At 45.7% G+C, this 23,958-nt stretch overlaps 1 protein-coding gene across 1 annotated transcript in view; it reads right to left on the bottom strand.

Annotated features, from left to right (window-relative positions):
- RIN3 (Ras and Rab interactor 3) overlaps positions 1-23,958 on the bottom strand; it is a 108,048-nt gene that overhangs the window by 3,359 nt on the left and 80,731 nt on the right. Inside the window, exons 8-9 of the mRNA XM_077820407.1 lie at positions 12,403-12,534; positions 10,097-10,260 (exon numbers count right to left, since the gene is read on the bottom strand). Coding sequence (XP_077676533.1) covers positions 10,097-10,260; positions 12,403-12,534 — 296 coding nt within the window. The remainder of the gene's footprint in view (positions 1-10,096; positions 10,261-12,402; positions 12,535-23,958) is intronic.

Raw genomic sequence — 23,958 nt, 5'->3', positions numbered from 1 at the left:
CTCTCCTCTTCGACTTTTGTTGTTAAGGGCTTCCTTGTACTATACGGTTAGTAACTAATCAGGCCTCTCACTGAGAGAAATGATCTTTGCTGCCACCTTGTGGTTGAAAATAAGGATGAATGTAAACAGTTTTTAAAATTCATTTTGTGTTTGGGGAAGGTGCTGGTTTGGCAGCATATTTATCCACTGACCAGGTGCAACACAGGAAGCAGCTACAGAAGTGTTCACAGCCTGTCCTGCCTGAGTGCCACACTCTGACTTGGAAGGACATCTAGGGAGGAGAGGATAACCCAGCCTCCCTGCTCCATTCTGTCCGTGGCTTCTCTACCGAGACTGACAGGAGTGGTTATTAGTGTCAACTCTGAGAATGTTTTTTATAATGGGGAGAGCTCTCCAAGTAGTCATTGGAGAGACACAGCCATCTCATTAATAACAATTATCAGCCTCCATTGGCATAAACCCTATTCAAGCTGCTTCTACTATGGATGTAGAAGCCCTCTACACCAACATTCCACACAAAGATGGACTACAAGCTATCAGGAACAGTATCCCCAATAATGTCACGGCTAACCTGGTGGCTGAACTTTGTGACTTTGTCCTGACCCACAACTATTTCACATTTGGGGACCATATATACCTTCAAGTCAGCGGCACTGCTCTGGGCACCCGCATGGCCCCACAGTATGCTAACATTTTTATGGCTGACTTAGAACAACGCGTCCTCAGCTCTCGTCCCCTAATGCCCCTACTCTACTTGTGCTACATTGAGGACATCTTCATCATCTGGACCCATGGAAAAGGAGCCCTTGAGGAATTCCACCATGATTTCAAAAATTTCCATCCCACCATCAACCTCAGCATAGACCAATTCACACAAGCGGTTCATTTCCTGGATACTACTGTGCTAATAAGCGATGGTCACATAAACATACCGGAAACCTACTGACCGCTATTCCTACCTACATGCCTCCAGCTTCCATCCAGGACACACCACACGATCCATTGTCTACAGCCAAGCTCTACGATACAACCGCATTTGCTCCAACCCCGCAGACAGAGACAAACACCTACAAGATCTCTATCAGGCATTCTTACAATACCCACCTGCTGAAGTGAAGAAACAGATTGACAGAGCCAGAAGAGTACCCAGAAGTCACCTACTATAGGAGAGGCCCAACAAAGAAAATAACAGAACGCCACTAGCCGTCACCTTCAGCCCCCAACTAAAACCTCTCCAGTGCATCATCAAAGATTTACAACCCATCCTGAAAAATGATCCCTCACTCTCACAAATCTTGGGAGACAGGCCAGTCCTTGCCTACAGACAGACCCCCAAACTGAAGCAGATACTCTCCAGCAACCACACAACAAAAACACTAACCCAGGAACCTATCCTTGCAACAAAGCCGGATGCCAACTCTGTCCACCTATTCAAGTGGCACCATCATAGGACTAATCACATTAGCCACACCATCAGGGGCTCGTTCACCTGCACATCTACCAATGTGATATATGCCATCATGTGCAAGCAATGCCCCTCTGCCACGTACATTGGCCAAACTGGACAGTCTACACAAAAGAATAAATGGACACAAATCTGACATCAGGAATCATAACATGCAGAAACCGGTAGGAGAACACTTCAACCTCTCTGGCACTCAGTAAAAGATTTAAGGGTGGCAATTTTGCAACAGAAAAGCTTCAAAAACAGACTCCAACAAGAAACTGCTGAGCTTGAATTAATATGCAAACTAGATACCATTAACTTGGGTTTGAATAGAGACTGGGAGTGGCTGGGTCATCACACATATTGAATCTATTTCCCTAAGTTAAGTATCCTCACACCTTCTTGTCAACTGTCTAAATGGGCCATCTTGATTATCACTACAAAAGTTTTTTTCTCCTGCTGATAATAGCTCATCTTATCTAATTAGCCTCTCACAGTTTGTATGGCAACTTCCACCTTCTCTGTATGTGTGTATATATATATATATCTCTTCTTACTATATGTTCCATTCTGTGCATCTGATGAAGTGGGCGGTAGCCCACGAAAGCTTATGCTCTCATAAATTTGTTAGTCTCTAAGGTGCCACAGGTACTCCTGTTCTTTTTGTGGATATAGACTAACACAGCTGCTACTCTGAAACCAGCCCTGGGTAGGTTAGTTACTTCCACCTTGTCCTTCTCCAGGACATCCCACAGTCTTTATTGTCTCCTGAGGGCATTCTGTGCGCGCACACACACACACAATTTGCAGAATTTTAAAATCTTGTGCGCAGAATTTTTTTTGTCACATAAATGTGGAGGTTCCAGCATGGCAGTAGGGAGCACAGGCCACTGGCTGCACAGAGGTGGGGGATCACTGTGCAGCTTCCCCCCAGGACACAGACTCAGCGGTGAGGCTGCACCCAATCCTGACACAGCGCAAGGCCCAGGCCTGCCCCAGAAACACTGCAGGGCCCTGCCCCTCTGTGCCACATGGACCAAGTGTGGGCAGGCAGGCTCAGCAAAGCAGGATCCAAGTGTGGAGGGGCTTAGTGTGGGGGGATCCAGGTGAGGGTGGAGAGGGTTCTGTGTGGGGCAGTCTGGGTGCGAGCGGCTCAGTGGTAATCCAGTCGGGGGGGGGGGTGGATCTGGATGCACAGGGGCTTGTTACGGGGTTCTGGGTGCAATGAAAATGGGACTCTGCAGGAGGGTCCAGGTGAAGGTAGTTGGGGCTCAGCAGGAGAGGTGTCTGGGAGCGGGGGGCTCAGTGGTGGGTCCAGATGCTGGGGGAGTGGAGCTCAGTGGGGTGGGGATCCAGGTGCAGTTCGTTGGGGCTCAGTAGGGTGGGGATCCGGGTGCAGGTGGCTCGTCATGGTGGTCCAGGTGCAGGGGGAATGGGCTCATAGGGGGGGTTCTGTGTGCAGGGGCGTGAGGCTCAGCAGGAGGGCCTGGGTATGAGGGAGTCTGGCTGCATGGGGGTTGGGTGGATGTGGGAACAGCTCCCTGTACAGCGATCCCTCCCCCTGAGGAGTGATGGGTGCAGGAAGCATGGGGGGGGGGGGGAGGGGAGTTTGCAGAACTTCCTTCAGACGGGGGAGGAATCTGTGGGTGGGTCTAACTCTGCCCTCGATGCCGTGCAGGGGAAGAGGAAGTCCCATCCTCCCCAGCCCAGCCGGGACTAGCAGCTGAGCCCAGTGCTGGGTAGGAGCCAACAGCTGGGTCTTCCCCAGTCCTGCCTCCTGCCCCACAGTGATTTACCTCTCTATTGGCTGCCCTGGGCACCCAAATCATACTGCTGGGGAGGGTTGCATGACTGCTTTTGTGGCTTCTTTTTCCTTCCCATCAGAAAGTCTTTTTTCTGCAGGGAAGCAAAGAAATCTGCTGGGGACATAAATTCTGTGCATGCGCAGTGGTGTAGAATTCCCCCAAGAGTAAATTTATTACACCTCCCACACAAGCCAACTAGAGGAAGTGTTTCAAGGAGGTATTGTACTAACGACGGAAGAGAGGCCTATTAAATAGGGGGTGGACTGGGCCTTTATTTTCAGTTACATCCTCTTGTTCATCAGCTATTAAACTGGCATTTATGTTCTCTATCCCATCTATTTCAAATAGATCCTTTCCAAACTGTGTTTATGGACACATTCTCCCATCAGTGTGTATATGTGGTTGTTGATAATGCTAATGGGAATCACATAACAAAATATATCCATTAATCCAGAAGAATATGTCCATTCAGATTTTCACCTTGTCTTCAGAACTCAGATGATATTGCCCTGGGATTAACCCCATTGCCTCTGCCTGCCTACAGATTTATAAATTCTCCACTCTTTTTTCTTTTCCCTGCCTTTAGTGCAGTCTCCTTGTAATTTCTTTGAATTCCATCATTACAATAGTAAACCCTTTGGGTTGCCTAGGGGAATTCCTAGGAGGGACCTTTGAACCAGCTGAGCAGCGGCGAACCAGCTGAGCAGCGGGGGACAGCAGAGCAGCACACAGCAGGAGTTTGCCTGGGATTGGTGAGTATCCAAGTGCGTGTTTGCTGAGTAAGTATCCGAGCATGTGTTCGCTGGGAGGGCAGTGTGAGAGCCTGAGCGAGTGTCTGATTGGCTGGTAGCCTGCAGGGGGCGGGCAGTGGGGCTGTCTGTTTGTTTCAGGGGAGCCTGGCTGTTTAAAAATAGCCAGAGCTTCGCGAACCAGCTGAGCGGCGGCGAACCAGCTGAGCAGTGGGGGACAGCAGAGCAGCACACAGCAGGAGTTTGTCTGGGAGTTCGCCTGGAGTGAGCCCAGTGCGGCTTACATCTTGCCAACTTCTCTGAGGAAGCTCATAGTAGGAAGGTGATATGGAAGGGAGGGGTTCAGCTATTGTGACCTGCACTGGATGTGCCATGTTTGTCTTTCTTCCACAGGACAGAAGCGACTTTGTGTACACAAAGTGCAAGCTGGTCTCCATACTGGAAGAGAAGATTGAAGGTCTGGAGCAACAGATAACGACCCTGCGTTGCATACGAGAAAAGGAGGATTTCCTGGACAAAAGTCAGGATATGCTTCTACGGGCACAAAGCTCTAAAGATTTAGAGCAGGTTGCACAGCGGAGCCAAGAGGCCAGTGAAGAAGCTTGGCAACATGTGACCTCCAGAAGAAGAAGGGGGAATGTCCGGGTTCCAGCAATGCGGACACAGGTAACTAACCGCTTTCATGTTCTCTCCACAGGTACCGTTGCGGAGAGTGGACCAGATGATATGTCTGGGGGGAGAAAGCAGAAGGAGACTCCGCTGGTTGGAAGGCATGAGATGTGCTGTCCTGAGATGGGGGGTTCCACGACCACCACTCCCAAGAGAAGGAGGCGGGTGGTGGTGGTCGGGGACTCTCTACTCTGGGGGACTGAGTCATCTATCTGCCGCCCTGACTGGGAAAACCGAGAAGCCTGCTGCTTGCCGGGGGGCTAAGATTCGCGATGTGACGGAGAGACTGCCGAGACTCATCAAGCCCTCGGATCGCTACCCCTTCCTGCTTCTCCACGTGGGCACCAATGATACTGCCAAGAATGACCTTGAGCGGATCACTGCGGACTACGTGGCTCTGGGAAGAAGGATAAAGGAGTTTGAGGTGCAGGTGGTATTCTCGTCTATCCTCCCTGTGGAAGGAAAAGGCCTGGGTAGGGACCGTCGAATCGTGGAAGTCAACGAATGGCTATGCAGGTGGTGTCGGAGAGAAGGCTTTGGATTCTTTGACCATGGGATGGTGTTCCATGAAGGAGGAGTGCTAGGCAGAGACAGGCTCCACCTTACGAAGAGAGGGAAGAGCATCTTTGCGAGCAGGCTGGCTAACCTAGTGAGGAGGGCTTTAAACTAGGTTCACCGGGGGAAGGAGACCAAAGCCCTGAGGTAAGTGGGCAAGCAGGATACCGGGAGGAAGCACAGGCAGGAATGTCTGTGAGGGGAGGGCTCGTGCCTCATACTGAGAATGAGGGGCGATCAGCAGGTTATCTCAAGTGCTTATATACGAATGCACAAAGCCTTGGAAACAAGCAGGGAGAACTGGAGGTCCTGGTGATGTCAAGGAATTATGACGTGATTGGAATAACAGAGACTTGGTGGGATAACTCACATGACTGGAGTACTGTCATGGATGGTTATAAACTGTTCAGGAAGGACAGGCAGGGCAGAAAAGGTGGGGGAGTAGCACTGTATGTAAGGGAGCAGTATGACTGCTCAGAGCTCCGGTACGAAACTGCAGAAAAACCTGAGTGTCTCTGGATTAAGTTTAGAAGTGTGAGCAACAGGAGTGATGTAGTGGTGGGAGTCTGCTATAGACCACCGGACCAGGGGGATGAGGTGGATGAGGCTTTCTTCCGGCAGCTCGCAGAAGCTACTAGATCACATGCCCTGGTTCTCATGGGTGACTTTAATTTTCCTGATATCTGCTGGGAGAGCACTACAGCGGTGCATAGACAATCCAGGAAGTTTTTGGAAAGCGTAGGGGACAATTTCCTGGTGCAAGTGCTAGAGGAGCCAACTGGGGGGGGGGGGAGCTTTTCTTGACCTGCTGCTCACAAACCGGGAAGAATTAGTAGGGGAAGCAAAAGTGGATGGGAATCTGGGAGGCAGTGACCATGAGTTGGTTGAGTTCAGGATCCTGACACAGGGAAGAAAGGTAAGCAGCAGGATACGGACCCTGGACTTCAGGAAAGCAGACTTCGACTCCCTCAGGGAACGGATGGGTAGGATCCCCTGGGGGACTAACATGAAGGGGAAAGGAGTCCAGGAGAGCTGGCTGTATTTCAAGGAATCCCTGTTGAGGTTACAGGGACAAACCATCCCGATGTGTCGAAAGAATAGTAAATATGGCAGGCGACCAGCTTGGCTTAACGGTGAAATCCTAGCAGATCTTAAGCATAAAAAAGAAGCTTACAAGAAGTGGAAAGTTGGACATATGACCAGGGAAGAGTATAAAAATATTGCTCGGGCATGTAGGAATGAAATTAGGAGGGCCAAATCGCACCTGGAGCTGCAGCTGGCGAGAGATGTTAAGAGTAACAAGAAGGGTTTCTTCAGGTATGTTGGCAACAAGAAGAAAGCCAAGGAAAGTGTGGGCCCCTTAATGAATAAGGGAGGCAACCTAGTGATGGAGGATGTGGAAAAAGCTAATGTACTCAATGCTTTTTTTGCCTCTGTCTTCACGAACAAGGTCAGCTCCCAGACTGCTGTGCTGGGCATCACAACATGGGGAATAGATGGCCAGCCCTCTGTGGAGAAAGGTGGTTAGGGCCTATTTAGAAAAACTGGACGTGCACAAGTCCATGGGGCCGGATGAGTTGCATCCGAGAGTGCTAAAGGAACTGGCGGCTGTGATTGCAGAGCCATTGGCCATTATCTTTGAAAACTCGTGGCGAACGGGGGAAGTCCCGGATGACTGGAAAAAGGCTAATGTAGTGCCAATCTTTAAAAAAGGGAAGGAGGATGATCCTGGGAACTACAGGCCAGTAAGCCTCACTTCAGTCCCCGGAAAAATCATGGAGCAGGTCCTCAAAGAATCAATCCTGAAGCAGTTACATGAGAGGAAACTGATCAGGAACAGTCAGCATGGATTCACCAAGGGAAGGTCATGCCTGACTAATCTAATCGCCTTCTATGATGAGATTACTGGTTCTGTGGATGAAGGGAAAGCAGTGGATGTATTGTATCTTGACTTTAGCAAAGCTTTTGACACGGTCTTCCACAGTATTCTTGTCAGCAAGTAAGAAAGTATGGGCTGGATGAATGCACTATAAGGTGGGTAGAAAGTTGGCTAGATTGTCGGGCTCAACGGGCTCAATGGCTCCATGTCTAGTTGGCAGCCGGTGTCAAGTGGAGTGCCCCAGGGGTCGGTCCTGGGGCCGGTTTTGTTCAATATCTTCATAAATGATCTGGAGGATGGTGTGGATTGCACTCTCAGCAAATTTGCGGATGATACTAAACTGGGAGGAGTGGTAGATACGCTGGAGGGCAGGGATAGGATACAGAGGGACCTAGACAAATTGGAGGATTGGGCCAAAAGAAATCTGATGAGGTTCAATAAGGATAAGTGCAGGGTCCTGCACTTAAGACGGAAGAACCCAATGCACAGCTACAGACTAGGGACCGAATGGCTAGGCAGCAGTTCTGCGGAAAAGGACCTAGGGGTGACAGTGGACGAGAAGCTGGATATGAGCCAGCAGTGTGCCCTTGTTGCCAAGAAGGCCAATGGCATTTTGGGATGTATAAGTAGGGGCATAGCCAGCAGATCGAGGGACGTGATCGTCCCCCTCTATTTGACATTGGTGAGGCCTCATCTGGAGTACTGTGTCCAGTTTTGGGCCCCACACTACAAGAAGGATGTGGATAAATTGGAGAGAGTCCAGCGAAGGGCAACAAAAATGATTAGGGGTCTGGAACACATGAGTTATGAGGAGAGGCTGAGGGAACTGGGATTGTTTAGTCTGCAGAAGAGAAGAATGAGGGGGGATTTGATAGCTGCTTTCAACTACCTGAGAGGTAGTTCCAAAGAGGATGGTTCTAGACTATTCTCAGTGGTGGAAGAGGACAGGACAAGGAGTAATGGTCTCAAGTTGCAGTGGGGGAGGTTTAGGTTGGATATTAGGAAAAACTTTTTCACTAGGAGGGTGGTGAAACACTGGAATGCGTTGCCTAGGGAGGTGGTGGAATCTCCTTCCTTAGAAGTTTTTAAGGTCAGGCTTGACAAAGCCCTGGCTGGGATGATTTAATTGGGTATGGGTCCTGCTTTTGAGCAGGGGTTTGGACTAGATGACCTCCTGAGGTCCCTTCCAACCCTGATATTCTATGATTCTCTGTGGGGTGCTAGGGATCAGCATCTGGTCCACAGCTCAGATCCTGAATTAGGTCATCAGTGAAAAGGAGTTTGCTGAGTTTAAAAGCCATCTTGGGTAACTTTATGATCAGTACTGATGTCCCTCAGGGGCAATGTCTGTTGTATTTCTGTGTATGTATAATATCTAATCAAGGCAACCTCTTGCTGTCCAGGCTCCCTACTTCTCCTCTCAACTCTGTTCAAAATTCTGCTGCAAAAATCATCTTCCTCCTCTGATATTAAAACTAGGCCATGCCCCTGTTGGTATCCCCTCAATGGATTCCACTAGCCTTTGCATCAGTCTCACTATTAAGAGATTGTTGATGCTGCTGTGACAAATATGGCAATGTCCTGACTTACCCCTGGGAGATGTCTATTGTATTCAATGAGTGGTTCATATATTATTGTGGGCCAGGACTGCATGTAACTTCTTGAGGGAGGAGCTGTGACAGATGTAAGACCTGGATGATCAAAGGACTATATTGAACAATCTACCAGACAAAAATGGATTTTTGGGACCGTACGTATGAAATGGATTTTCTGGACCATATGTGGGAGAGGTGAATGCAAATCCCTCACCTTTGGTTATGAAAAAAACCAGCCTTCTGAAGCTATGCCCTGAGCGGGGGCGAGGGGGGGGGAGAGGGGATTGTCAGCTGATTACCTGTTACATGAGGCCAAGATCAAAGGCCCCAGCTGTATAGTGGAAAGACGGAGCTATTCATGAGGGTGCTAGTTCTGAGCTGAAGCTGTTCTGAACTGTTCACCACAGAAAACACCCTTGGTGGGGTTTGAAGGACTGACTCCTACCAGAGCCCTTGTTTGCGTTGGGGAGCATGGTGATATCTGATAAGCTTATTGTACATGTGTAGGTTCTTTGATGGGTTTTAATATGTTTTCTCTGTAGCACTTTCACCTTCAGAGTAAAGGTACTTGTTTAGAAAGAGCTGTGTGGTAACTTGTGACTGCTAGCAATTACTGCTGTTCGCAGCCTTTGATGAGAAGGCAAAGTGCACTTGCTGGCCTGTCTAGGATGCCTGGCTTGCTGGGAATATCACAGTGTAGGCAGGAAACAGTGCAGCCTGGAAAAACGCTGGTCAGAAGGGACAGAACCGTGGGTCTACACACAGGAGAGATGACAGCTGAGGGGCTGGGAGCCCAGACTGGCTGCCCTTGAAGGGCCATGGAGAGCAGGGCTGGATTTACACCTTACGCGCCCCTAGGCACAGCATCTTCAGCACTCCCCACCTGCCTACAGCTGACTTTTGTGCTGCACACAGTTTTAGAGAGGTAAGGCGCCCCTAGAATGCCAGAGCCAATAGGTACATGCCTACTGTGCCTAACTGGAAATCCAGCCCTGATGGAGGGAAGATACAGATGCAGTTGACCTAAACTGTGACAACTGATATCGGTATCTCTTAGTTCTTTATTTTCATTTCTTTCTGCTCCTCCTCTTCTTCCCTCTGCTCACACCTCCCACTTCTCACAGATCCCTTTGTAGCTTTCTTCCATTCTGCACTTCCTTGCTTCTTCCATGGTGCCCAGCACAGAATGTAAACTCATGGGGATAGGAACTTTGACTTCCTCTGTCCACAGTGCAGTGCCTAGCAAGCAGATGGCGTGCACTGAGCAATAGTGTTACTAATTGCGGGGAATAATTTGCTGCCCTGTTTGAAGCCTGGTTTCCAGTTGGAATTTTGATCTGCTTCTCACACTGTGAAAGCCGCACTCTCCACCACCCCTTTCTCCCAGAGCCGCTGACCTGCACAGACGAGCGGGACGCCCGGGCCTTGTTGAGCGTTCGCCGCCTCTCCCAGCGGTGAATGGAATCCTGCACTTCCATGCTCAGCTGCCGAGTTACTGTTATCTTATCATAGTTCTTGATGTGCTCCAGAGCCCCGTAGGTGGTAGTTAAGTAATAGGAACCTACAAAAAGACAAGAAGGTCCCAAAACATCATCACACCTGAATCTACCATTACTTTGTCCTTCCCTGCTTCTATGTTCATTCACCCGCTGTGAATTGTTTAAATGTGAGATGGTGAGCTCTGTGGGACATGGATTGTCTTTGCGTTGGTTGTACAGTGGGGCTCTGACCTTTGTTTGGCATGTGTAGGTGTGATGGCAATAGAAATAATAAATAACTATCACAGTGCTCTTCATTCCATTCTGCTTGATGTAGCTGGAGATGCAACACATGCTACCTAACCTGCTTGTGTCACTTCCTTCTCTCATAGCTGGGAAGCAGCAGGGACTGAAGGCTGGCGGGGCTGTGGGTTTTGATTGATATCTTAAGGTTCAACATAGAAGTCATGTAAATTAATACAGCATCCTCTTTCCTGGATAAACCCAAATCACCAATCTTCCCTTAGACTGTAAACTCTTTGGAGCTGGGACTGTCCTTTCATTCAGTGTTTGTACAGCACCTAGCACTATGGGGGTCCTTGTCCATGATTGGGCCTCCTAGGTGCCATGGTAATACAGCTAATAATAATGTACCTGCATACAACTGCGCAGGAATAAGTAACTAGAGTGTAATGAATCATTTATATTTCAGTTCCGTAGCCCAAATGAAAAACGAAAACATATTTCATTTTTGGTCAAACAGAACATTTTTCAACCTGAAGCAAAATCTTTTTTTTGTTTTCATTTAATCTAGGGGTGTTTTTTTTAACCTTTTAAAATAAAGCTAACTAAATGTTGAAATGAAACCTTGTTTCAAAATGAACACATTCAATACTTTGTTTTAAACATGTTGGAATAAAACATTTTGACTTTTTTTGAAAAAAAAAAACCTCTCTTTTCCAACTGCAACTATTCATCAAATTCAACCCAAATTTGTGAATAGTTTTAGTTGACCCCCAAACTGTATTTTTCAGTGAACGTACTATTGGTTCAAAAAAATTTCACCCGGTCTATTAGTAACTAACTAATTTAGAGAGGGAAAGGATCCTGTTTAGACTAAGGTAAAAGGTTGGGATTTGAGACCAGATCAAACTGGTGTTCACTTTCTGATTTTAACTGGATGGAGCTGAAGTCCCGCGAGCTGTTCTTGCGAGATCCATGCTAGAAACAAAATTGTAGGGGCAGGTTCAGGTCCAGGGATTTGAACCCAAATTCAAAGGGATTTGGATTTGAGGTCCTGAGTCTGACTATCTCTAACTGGTATCTTTCACAGTTCTTGCTGGCTTCCGGGTTTGTCTACTCATTCTTTATGAAATCAAACGAAAAAACTAAGAGCCTGCAGATGACCAAAATGGCCACTAGATGGCAATTCTGCCACATACATACCCTCCCCCTGCTGGGTGCTCTGTGGGCTCTCTCTAGCTATTCCTCTGATTGTCAATGAAACTCACAGTAACTATCACGGCTGGCCAGACAAATGATATTTAGAAAACACTTTACTTCAAAACAATATTTTCAGAAACACACTAGTCTCCAAGCACAGGAGGCAAAGTAATTCAATTTTCCCTCTTCAGAGAGATCCCACCCCTGCAGTGAATGTTACTCCAGTCCCTTTGGACCATCACCGGGTGTTTATCACTCAGATAACATTGCCAAAGGGGTCAGCTGGTTTACACAAACATCCTGGAGGTTGACAATTAGGCATGATCAAAGACATACCAACCAATTAAAGCAAAGGGATCTTTTCTTATTAGAATAATTAAAAACATTAGCAGAATGTACTGTAGTACCAAAGTTTATTTTTAAATTGAGAGCTGTTAAGTTTCTAACACCTGGGCCAAGGTCTTCAAAATGTCTCTGCCTCTTACGTCTGCATTTAGGTAACTAAATTAGTGGTTTGATTTTCAGTATGGCTGAGCATGTGCCGCTCTAACTGAGGTCAGTGGGAGCTTCTGGGTGCTCAGCATTTTTGAAAATCTGCTGATATATTTGGAAACCGAACATTGGGTCACACCATTCTGAGGCATATGGGGGAAGCTTACACTACTGCTACCTGACCCTAGCTAGAGCTTTTTTCTATTTCACAAACCCTGCAGGCATCCCGCAGAGAAATACATAATCATTTCAGAAGGGAACATGCAACATGAGAGGAGGCTCTTTCTCACCCTCGCCCAGCTGCAGAGCAGGGTCCATGAGCTCCATCATATACTCCACATTCAGAAGCACCTCAGTCAGGTTGCTGCGGGCCAAGACGTACATGAGCACTGGGAGGAAATCATCTGCACCATAAGGCTTCCCTGCAACCAAGAGGAACACATCCAGGTATCAACAGGTAATCCAGAAAAGCGATGGTTTGGATACAGAAGTGCCAACTTCCCATTAAATGACTCCTACATGGACAATTTCCTTTCAGATTACTTCAGCTAAAGGGTTCATAGCTAAAAAATGCCAATGAAAGGACACTGAAAATTCTAAAATTAAATAACAGTCAAACAAACAAACAAACAAAACACCGCCCAACACTAAACCTCAAGCAAAAAATATCAGGTTGAAGACTCCTAGTGGGCTCTATTTTAAGATTCTTTACCAACTAAAATCAAAATGTGTTAGTTATTATGAAACACAAATGAGAGAGAATTGTGGATTGACACAAAGGCTGAATTCTTCTCTCTTGAAGTTCGGTCTGTTGCTGTTCAAAAGTGCAGTACCTGTGGTCTGAGTTGCTCCCATCAGTAGAGTGGATTACAGACTCGTGTACCCTTTGGGTTCATCCTCATTCTCTGTATCTGACTGTAGAACCAGGGGTTACAACAAAATATGAGACAGACCATGGGGAATAGTGAAAGCAGCATATCAAAGGCGGTTCTTAGGGTTGGAATCCTGCTTTCCTGTTCCCTCAGGAGGTGACTATCATACCGTGAGTACTAAATTACAATGGATGCCACAAGGAAGCTGGGAGCCAAGGAGAAGTATTTCTGTATTCAGGGCATTAAGATGTGAAAACAAAGAGCTTTTCTATAGTACTGGTGATCAAACCAGTTCTCAGACTTGGTTTGGAGACCAGTGGCAGAGCCAATAGCAGAGTGAGGCTGAGCAGTGGCAGAGGCAAACATAGTGCCCATATTTTAAAAAAGGGAAGAAGAGAACCCAGGGAACTACAGACCGGTCAGCCTCACTTCAGTCTCCAGCAAAATCATGGAGCAGGTCCTCAAGGAATCCATTTTGAAGCACTTGGAGGAGAGGAAGGTGATCAGGACCAGACAACATAGATTCACCAAGGGCAAGTCATGCCTGACCAACCTGATTGCCTTCTATGATGAGATAACTGGCTCTGTGGACACGGGGAAAGCAGTGGATGTGATATATCTTGACTTTAGCAAAGCTTTTGATATGGTCTCCCACAGTATTCTTGCCAGCAAGTTAAAGAAGTATGGATTGGATGAATGGACTATAAGATGGATAGAAAGCTGGCTAGATCGGGCTCAATGGGTAGTGATCAACAGTTTGATGTCTAGTTGGCAGCCAGTATCAAGTGGCATGCCCCAGGGGTCGGTCCTGGGACCGGTTTTGTTCAACATCTTTATTAATGATCTGGAGGATGGCATGAACTGCACCCTCAGCAAGTTTGCAGATGACATTAAACTTGGAGGAGAGGTAAATATGCTGGAGGGTAGGGATAGAGTCCAGAGTGACCTAGATAAATTGGAGGATTGGGCCAAAAGAAATCTGATGAGGTTCAACAACGACAAGTGCAGAGTCCTGCACTTAGGAAGGAAGAATCCCATGCACTGCTACAGGCTGGCGACCGACTGGCTAAGCAGCAGTTTTGCAGAAAAGGACCTGGGGATTACAGTGGATGAGAAGCTGGATATGAGTCAGCAGCGTGCCCTTGTTGCCAAGAAGGCGAACGGCATATTGAGCTGCTTTAGTAGGAGCATTGCCAGCAGATTGAGGAAAGTGATTATTCCCCTCTGTTCGGCACTGGTGAGGCCATACCTGGAGTACTGTGTCCAGTTTTGGTCCCCCCACTACAGAAGGGATGTGGACAAATTGGAGAGAGTCCAGCGGAGGGCAACGAAAATGATTAGGGGGCTGGGGCACATGACTTACAAGGAGAGGCTGAGGGAACTGGGGTTATTTAGTCTGCAGAAGAGAAGAGTGAGGGGGGATTTGATAGCAGCCTTCAACTACCTGAAGGGGGGTTCCAAAGAGGACAGAGCTAGGCTGTTCTCAGTGGTGGCAGATGACAGAACAAGAAGCAATGGTCTCACGTTGCAGTGGGGGAGGTCCAGGTTAGATATTAGGAAACACTATTTCACTAGGAGGGTGTGAAGCTCTGGAATGGGTTACCTAGGGAAGTGGTGGAATCTCCATCCTTAGAGGTTTTTCAGGCCCGGCTTAACAAAGCCTTGGCTGTGATGATTTAGTTGGTGTTGGTCCTGCTTTGAGCACGGGATTGGACTAGATCACCTCCTGAGGTCTCTTCCAACCCATATACTCTATGATCCTATGAATAGGTACCTTCCCCTGGCATCTTTTAGGTATATGTATGACATCTTTTTAAGCACACTTTGCAATTGAAAAATGGCCACCAGTCACTCATTCCCCCCACCCCAAATGCCCAGTTGCCCTTAGTTACAAAACCTGTCTCCACTGCTGTTGGAGATGTAGAATCTTGAACTACAGAACTACGATATTGTTATAGCCACTGCACCTTGGGATGAGCTCTCCTCAGAGCGGCTGAGCTAAGCAATGTCTGGCTGAGTAAATATTTGGATGGGATACCTCTAAGGTAAACGCACCTTCTACAGCAAGTGATACTGATCAGGTGAGGATGGTCTTGTGCTTAAAGCATCCATATAGAGAGAGTGAGTCTGTGAAGTGATCCATATTTATGGTATGTAAATCTCTTTGGGATCCTTTAAGATGAAAGGCACTATATGTAAATTCTTATCAGTATAAATCATTACAGCTCAAAATAGGATCCAAGGAGAAGTTCCATCAGATGAACTATGAAGAACCTGAGATCAGCATTTTTTATCTAGAAGCTGTTCATCTTATTTTAAATTGGCATGCTTTTCGTTCATCGTGTACAGTACATGCATGATAAGGTTGCTTCACAAGTCCATCTTCCAGGACATCCAGATATGTACCGTCTTCATAAACCAAGATCACTTTCAAGCTCATTGTGATCATTTATGGTGCTTGCAATGTTCAGTCATTTTCTCTTTTATGCATCTATGTCATGTCTTGGCTTCATTGGTTTGGGATCGGCCACATATATCTCACTCCTTAATCATTTGTCAGGACTCCAAAAAAAAAAAAATCAATCCCTGATGTAGCTTTGGTAAGTTACACCAAGGCTGATTTTGGCCCACATTCTAGATGTCCTTCCATGTGGGGAATAATTTCCTATTCTTCAACTGTTCCCACTGACTTGTTTCAAGTCTTTGCCATGAGTCAGCTTTCCTTATTTGTCATATATAGTTGACATAAGTTCTCCGTTGGCAGAGGAAGATCTTCTGCTGGAGTTTTAAATAAATACAAGCCTCGTTCTTGATAAAAAAATGTGACTTTAAAATAAACCAGAAAACGTATCTAATGAGCAGACAGTCAGATGAGTTAAAACAGGCTGTGTGAGGCTGTGACTGTTATATTCACTTCTGAAGCCGTAAATTAGACCAGTTTGTACAGAGTTAGCACATATGGTAGAAGGAAACTGTGGCTCTATTCAGTGAAAGTAGAATTAACACTTTCTGTTGTTTAAATGTGCAGTCAGTTAAATGATGTTGCAGGTCCCTAGCCAAACCATAAAAGGGCTTCATTGTTTGATTAGTGTCTGGCTGGATGTTTTATTCATACTGTTACTAAGGCTTATGTTTCTATGAAAGCTTGAGCTGGTTGGCGACACAGGGCCAAATTCATCACTGCCATAAATATTAATCTAATATGAATGTATTAATATTACTGCTATTAAACGATTGTGCAGCTGGGAAAATCACCCAACAGAGACACTGAGTACTGAGAAAACCTCAAGGAGCAGGGCCCTGATTCTGATCTGACATACATCAGAATCAATTCGGAGTAATGTTACCAGTGAAGTCACGCTGGTGTAAAACCAGTGTGAGGGAGCATACAATCAAGCCTCAAGGAGCCTACTGAGCTTCATTTTTTCTGCCCCTTCAAACGCTTTATTTGAGTTCTGAAGTAGCTGGTGGACTGAGCTAGACCAGCAGGCCTGGAAACTCAAATTTTCTAGGGAGCCCTAGAAAGATACATTACTGCTGCAGCAGTGCAGCCTTCACCCTCTTGCCCCATGTCTCAGCTGGAAGGACCACCCTTAGGAGGGAGAGGGCAAGTCAGTCTTTATGACCCTTCTGTGCCCTCTTCGCTTAGATGCCCAACACAGATATCTGTTTGTGACGTGAACATTTCTCCACTAGGACCTCCACTCAGACTCCTTTCAAAAAGCTCACCAGTTGGCACTAACCTGCCAGCCTGGGGTAGACCCAAATCAGGGGACATGGATGTGAAAGGTTCTATGTACACTCCCCTGAGCCAGCTAGAGCTGACAGGGGATGATACTCTTCCAAGACTCTTACAGAATCTCTCCATTTCTGTTTTGTTGACTAAGCTGTGGTTTATATTGACAACCAGGCTTTGAGTCAATAATTTTTCATTCTTATCCCATCTCATTTTCATAAGCTGATTTAGCAGCTTTGCTCACCAGTCCTTATTATAAACCTCTCTCAATTTTAAGACGTGATAGAAATATTATTTGAGAAAGACTTCTGCAGTCCCAGCTGTTTGCATGACTTAATTATTGGAATCCACTCTTTTTTTATTATTATTAATGAGCTCAACTAGGGAGGTTTGTGGCATATGCTCACAATTTGCACATAATTGTTAACTTAATTTCAGTCTACCTCTAGGAACACAGGTCCCGATGTCTGAGCCTCCACAACTGCAGATGAAATCAGTGGGAGTTGTAAGCACTTGCTGTGAGGAAACATTGTCTAGGGGCTATGGCATTAGCATTGGACTTAACATGGGTTCAAGTATTTGTTTTGCCACAAAGTTCCTGTTGGATTCTGGGCAAGTTACTTAGCCTCTCTGAGCCTCAGTATCCCCACTAGGGATAATAGTACTCCCCTACCTCATAGAGGTGTTATGAGGGGCTTAGCTACTACAGTAACAGGGGGCATATAAGTACTTAAGAAAACACCATTGAAAACTGGGCTCATGATTTTTTTCCATCATATTACTGACTTAGTACTTGATCCAGAAATTTCTCAGCACCTCGTGTGATGTGCTGAGCATCCTCATCTCCCAGCAAAGTCAATATTGCTTAGCACCCTGCAGGATCAGGCTCTTCTTGCACCAGGACAGACCAAAAAAATAAACACCAATTCGTCCCCAGTGAAACCCAGTGCATCTCCACTAATTTAAATGGAGTCATGGCAGCTGGTGTCAGTGCTGATTTGGCCCTCTCTCTATAATGGGCTGATCTCAAACCCTGACTTGTTTGAAGTAGGACAGATCCAGATGTGTCAGAGCTCAGGCCCATCTCTACTCAACATGGGTGGGGTTTAGATCAAAGGATCAGGTCAGTTTTTTTCTACTGCAACTGGCTCGTCCAGCCTTATTGAAAACATCCAAGTTTAGTTTGTGTCTTTCACAGAAAAACTCATTAACAGCTTGCAGAATTACATCCTGCTGTCTCCCTTTCCCCTGCCCCAACTGCTGTCTCGGTGACATTAGGCAATGGGGTTGCGAGTTCAAGGTTGAATCGTCCCACTCCAAATCGGACTTGCTTGCTTGTTTTCAATGATAGGAAACATTTGTTTCATAAATGTTCATAAGAAGCTTAAAATAAGCCTTCTCCTCTGCCACAAACTCATCCTATTACACTCAAGGCAAAGTGTTTGCAACATCAGCGCCTGGCTGTGCTGCGGCGCTTGAATGGAATTGGTATTAATGAAATGCATGGTTTAATGTGACTGGAATTCTGTCTGAGTTTCCATAAATAAATACACATTCATGAATATGCTTCTTCAGTGGATCTTCTGTCCAGCAGGGCTCATAATCATCATAAGTAGGCTTGGAAGGATTCAATGTCGGTTGTTGATTGCATCGTACACACACAAAGTGATGAAAAAAATATTTCCATCAATAATAACTGTGATCTACAGCTAGGAAAAGTAAGAAAAATGCTGCTTATGAACTTCTTAGAGTTTGATTTAGGGATATTTACTTTGTATATTTTGACATGTGCTGTTGACAGTTCGTGTTTTAATGGTTATAAACTTTAACATTTTGAATTTCAACATCTTCTCTCAAGAAACAATTATTGTTTGACCTCCACATAATTTCATGCGGCTGTGAAAAATTAATAGATAAAAATTAAAAAAAACAAACAAACAATCTATATTATCCATCAAAAGGATAAAAATCAAATTCTGTCAAGCCTAATCATAATGTAGTAATAATACTTTGCACTTATATTGCATCATCCATCCACCCAGTGCTTTCAAGGCATTTTGAAAACACACAGGAATGAAGTCTCACAACATTCTCCTAGGAATGCAGGGCAGTGGGGAGTCCCCAGGGTGGGGGTGTGGGGGGAGAGCTTGGAGAGTGAGTTCACCTTACTCTGACCCTGCAGTGGTGGCTCCTGCCCCATAGGGCTGGACCTGGCTTCCTGCTCTGAGTGTTGCAACCCCCCTACCGGACTGGGATTAGGGTTGCGGTGCCAGGGGGGGTTGATGCCCCCTGGGCGGGGCAAGGAGGAGAAGAAGGCAGACGAGGGAGAGGACACTGGCCATCACCTTCTACGAATGTGGACCCTGAGTGGGTTGCAAAAAAAAAGACACAATGCATTTGGTGGGTCCCTTTACTAAAATGTTTGGGAACCACTGCCTTAATTTACAGGTCAGAGGCATCAATTCATATTGGCACTTTTAACCCAAAGTAGCAATTGTACCATATGAGATAAAGGATACTCTCCAATCTACCAGCTCTCATTAACAGTAGCCTTCACACAACATCTTCTGTCCAGGCCTCTGTCCACTACAAGGCAAAACTTACACATGGCATTATTCTCTCCCTGGTAAGCAACATGTGATAGTGAGCAATGTACAGGAGCCTCTTGGATTCACTGTAAAGAGATTCTAGAATCGCTTCTATTGATGCTGATGCCTCCAATGCTTAAATCCTCTTTCAAATACATAGACAGTAGCTCAGCTATGCTACTCACGTTTCTGCCTTGCTCAGTGACACATGCCACTATCAACTCAGAACCCTACGTAAAAAGCAAATGGACAGGGTGCAATTAAGGTTCATCGAGTTGGCTGGTTTTACAGGGGACAACAAAACCTATTCCAAAAACAGGGAGAGGAAAGATTTCTAATACAATATAACCTTACTACGCTCTTGTTCTTTTCAACCTAAAAGCACAGTATGTGTGAGTCATACTAACTGTACAAAACACAGAATCCTACACATGAGGACTAATAATTCACGTAGTCCATCCCCCAAGCCAGTGCAGATTTGTTCCTGGAAGTATATGATCCAGTGCTTGTTCAGTCCAATTTTAGGTGAATCAAATGAGGAAGCGTCCACCACTTCCCCTCAAGATTATTCCATATGCGAATAGACCTAACTGTTAGAAAATTGTTCCTTTATTCCTTGGACCACCCTAAATGATTGCTCTCCCCAGCATTGGCATTTCCAGCTTTCATATACTTGCAGACTTTGTAGTCATTGTCTGATTAATCTATATCACCTTAGCTCTTTCAATAATTCTCTCTATACCAGTCCCTGTAGCTCCTTATTCTTTGTTCTTCCTTCATTTCCCTCCTACGTACCAACATCTTTCAGGCACCATGGTGCCTAGAACTTATCAGAGTGCTCTAGTTGTGGTCCCACCAGTTCCTTACAGCAAAGGACTGTCATCTCTTTGCTCCATAGCACATTGCATGTTTCTGTCTCACTATTACCCCAGATCTGTATTACATTTCATAGTCCTTATGAGAAGAGTTTGAAACATTTAAGGCCTGATTTTGATCTTACAGCAGATCAGGCCCTTCATGTTTTGTTAGTGGAAAGGATCTATGCTAGAAGAATGACACAGGGTAAAACAGAATGGGGAAGTTGCAAGCTTCTTCCAAGCACACAGGGCACGCGTGATATGAGTATTATCCTGCTCTCATTAAGTGCCCAGTTGTCTTTGAAGGAGGCGGCCGGTGGCGTGTCTACAAATCCTAGAGCAGACGTAACCAATCTGTAGAGTCCCTCATCAGGGGCTGAAATTGCTGTTTATATCCTACATCCAACTATAGCCATAACTAGAACTGGTACCCATGTGGTGCACTGACAGCAGCTCTGCTAAGGAGATCTGAGCTCCAGGCTACTCTTTGCAGCTCTTACAGCTTGTTGTGCCTTCCGGGATGAAGCTGACTTCCCCATCCTAATTAAATTCCTTACACTGTGTAGTGACACAGTTAACATGAAGGGCTCTCTTCCCAGCCACCATGGACTCACCCAGTGTGAGTGATATTTTACATTATCCATTAGACTGTGGCACTGTTTGATTTGCTATTTTTAAGTTATAACCATGCGAAGTATGTGTCTGATACACACCCTCAGCATAACAAGAAGAGCAGGAAGAGATTGCATTAGAGGCCAAAATCTGCTTCTCAGAGCCTTTTCCTGCACATTATTGTTATTTACAGGATTGTTATTTTTGGATTGTAAGCTCTTTGAGGCAAGGTCCATCACCTACTAAACGTTTGTACAGCTGGTTGAGGCTCCCAGGTGCTGCCACATTGAAATGTAATATTTATATTGCAGTAAAACCCAAAGGCCTCAGATCTGTCACCCTGTTGCACTGAGCACTATATAAACATATATGAAGACATCGGGCTACCCATGGTTCCTACCCTGTAAAGCTTGCAATCTAATCTGACCAGTGAGATGTGAAGGCGGGGAGGCAGAGGAGTACAGTGATATATACACACATGTAGACGTGCAATTTGTAAAAAAATTGATATAAATAGACCTAGCCATAATTAATTGGCTGATTTCTCACCAGCATTGTAGCAGAGGTGCATCTTGGAGGAGGAATTTGGAGGAGGAGAGGGTAGTGGCCCGATGGATCAGTTCTGTGCATAAAGGTCAGAGTAAAAGGTGCAGAGATGCTTGCTCAGGAAGCTGAAAAATGGGTAGAGAAGGCATGTGGGTGGAGTGGAGGAGGTAGGGAGGACATGATGAGACACAAGAGCAGACAAATAAGGAGGGGCAGATTGTGGAGGGCCTGGGAAATGAGAACAAGAAGCTTGACCTTGATGCTGTAAAACTGGGGGAGCCAACAGAGAGATTCAAGGACGAGGGTGTGTGTACCCCACACGGGTTCGGAATGGGTCTAGGAGGCCAATTGACATACAGAGCTGTGCCTGGAGAATTGTACAGGCTTAACTGAGAATGAGGCCCAGCTGAGCAGGTGCTGGGAGAGGACTATAAACAGAAGACGTTGAGAGCAAAAGGAGGCTGCAGTTATTCTTTGGGACTAGAGCAGGGCAGGATAGATAAAAATCATTTAGTATTTTTGAAAAAAAAAAACAAAACCTATTTTTTAATTTAAGGGGTTTTTAATTTAATTCAGATTGTTTTATTTTATTATTTAAACGATAATAAGATTTTCTTTTTAAACATAAACCTGTTTAACATGAAATCTGAATTTAATACAAAATATGTTAAGGCCTAAACTTATTATAATCTCTTAACACATTTAAGAAATATACTGATGCTATGAGCCTATCTTGAAGCTAAAGGCTGCTTTTCTATATAAAGAATGAATCGGGGGGGAAAAATTAACTTTCAAGGTCAAGCTTTATAAATATGGCAGAACAGGCCATGTACAGTATTAAGTGCTTGATCCTGTGAGGGGCCTAGGAACTGTGCTACTGGGGGCAAGAGACTGGCAAAGTCATCACAGGCATTGGGACCTGGCCTCTGACTCAAGGAGACTCCATCATGTGATCTCACTAGGTAGCAAAAAGATGTACCAAATCTAGTGTAAAGGGTCTATCTAGTTGTATGTCAACATGTTTTAGCGATTATATTGACCAATGAGAAAGTACCTTTCTTTAGAAAATAACTGAAATACAAATAGAAAAGTTGATTCAAATCAATTATTTAAATCATTATTTAAAATCACCCTCATTTAAATCAGTCCACCCTAGAGAGGGAAGAGACTGGGAGGATCATGGAAGAAGTCAAGGGGAACAGTTGGTCCTGGGATCCTCTCCTGAATAGAAAAGTGTGGCAGGAGGCTAGGGGAGAGACAGCAGAGTGGAGCAGGCTCTGGTGGGAAGGCCTGACAAAACAGCAGGAACTGAATTTACAGGGAGAGAGCCCTGGGAGGCGTCCAGTGGAGGCATGAAAGATCAAGCCCAAAAAGGGCAGAAGAGGTTTTAAGCCTGTGCTTTTCAGTTTGGTGTTTTGTTGAGGGATTCCAAGGAAGGTCCTGGAGTGCACCAGCCATGACAGAAGGGTGACCCTACAGAGGTGGCAGCAGGAGAGAAGGCCTGAGAAAGGCTGGGTAGGAAGAACCAAAGGAAGGCAACAGCAAGCAGTTGTCACGGCTGGATTGTGGTGTAGTGGGCAGGCCTGGGTTCCCCTACCAGCCACTGGTATGGTGGCATGAGGCAGGAGGAGGGGACAAGGATGACAGAGAGCCCTGAGAAAAGGGAGTGAAGACCACAGGCCCAGAATTGGGGCTGAAGTCATGATACAAGATCTTGGACACTGGTTTATTGGACTTTCTATTACCCCAGAAGGGATGGCCTTAAATCATGACCTGGTTGGTGAGGTGAGACATGAGAAGAGGTGGACCACCAGAGGACCAGCGCGGCCATGGCAAGGGGCGCCAGAGGGAGGAAAACCAGTACACCATGCCAGGCCACAAGGAGTTGCTTCAGCGGTGAGCCCTGCCTCTTCACAGGGTGGTAAGGTTAAAGTAATGGGCAAGGAAGATGGATCTTGTCTTAGCTATTCCTTGTACTGGTCTGAAAATAGTGGATCAGCTCCATAGCTCCCTTGACTTAAAGTCAAGGAGCTATTCCAGTTTTTACCAGATGAGGATCTATCCCATTGTGTTTAAATTCTAAACATAGCAAGTAGGGCTTTGGGGAATTTAACTACAGCAAACTTACTGTGCATTTTTATTGTGTATGTTCAAGTTAAACTTTTGACATCGGGTTAAAACTCTCTGACAAGTCTGCATATATGTGGGCTGAGCAACATTTTCTGCCAGGACACACCCCCCTACTTCCACCTCACACATTTGTTTTCCTTGCTTCAGCAGTGAGAAAGCTGGAGACACTACATTTCTGCTCTGCAGTTATAACTTGAGGAATAATTAGGAACTGCCCTAGGTTGTTGTTGATTTTTATGAACAAATAAGGAATGGGGATTCACAGTTTTTAGAATTACTGCCGTGAATGTTGAAAGGGTCATGAAACTTCTAAGTCAGGCTGGGCTGACCTATGTATACACTGAAATCTCATCTTAAGAAACTGGGAATTCAGCGTGGTTAAAACTGAGCCATCTATACTGGCCTCCTACCTTGGACTTACACATTCCTCTCTTACCATGCATATACGGGTTCTATCTTGGTTTTGAGTATAGCTCTGTGAAATTATCACAATCCAGCTGAAAAA

Source organism: Eretmochelys imbricata, chromosome 6 (assembly GCF_965152235.1).
Source record: "Eretmochelys imbricata isolate rEreImb1 chromosome 6, rEreImb1.hap1, whole genome shotgun sequence".
NCBI lineage: Eukaryota > Metazoa > Chordata > Testudines > Cheloniidae > Eretmochelys > Eretmochelys imbricata.
The sequence above is the reverse complement of the archived record's forward strand: the minus strand, read 5'-3'. Positions and strand labels throughout refer to the sequence as shown.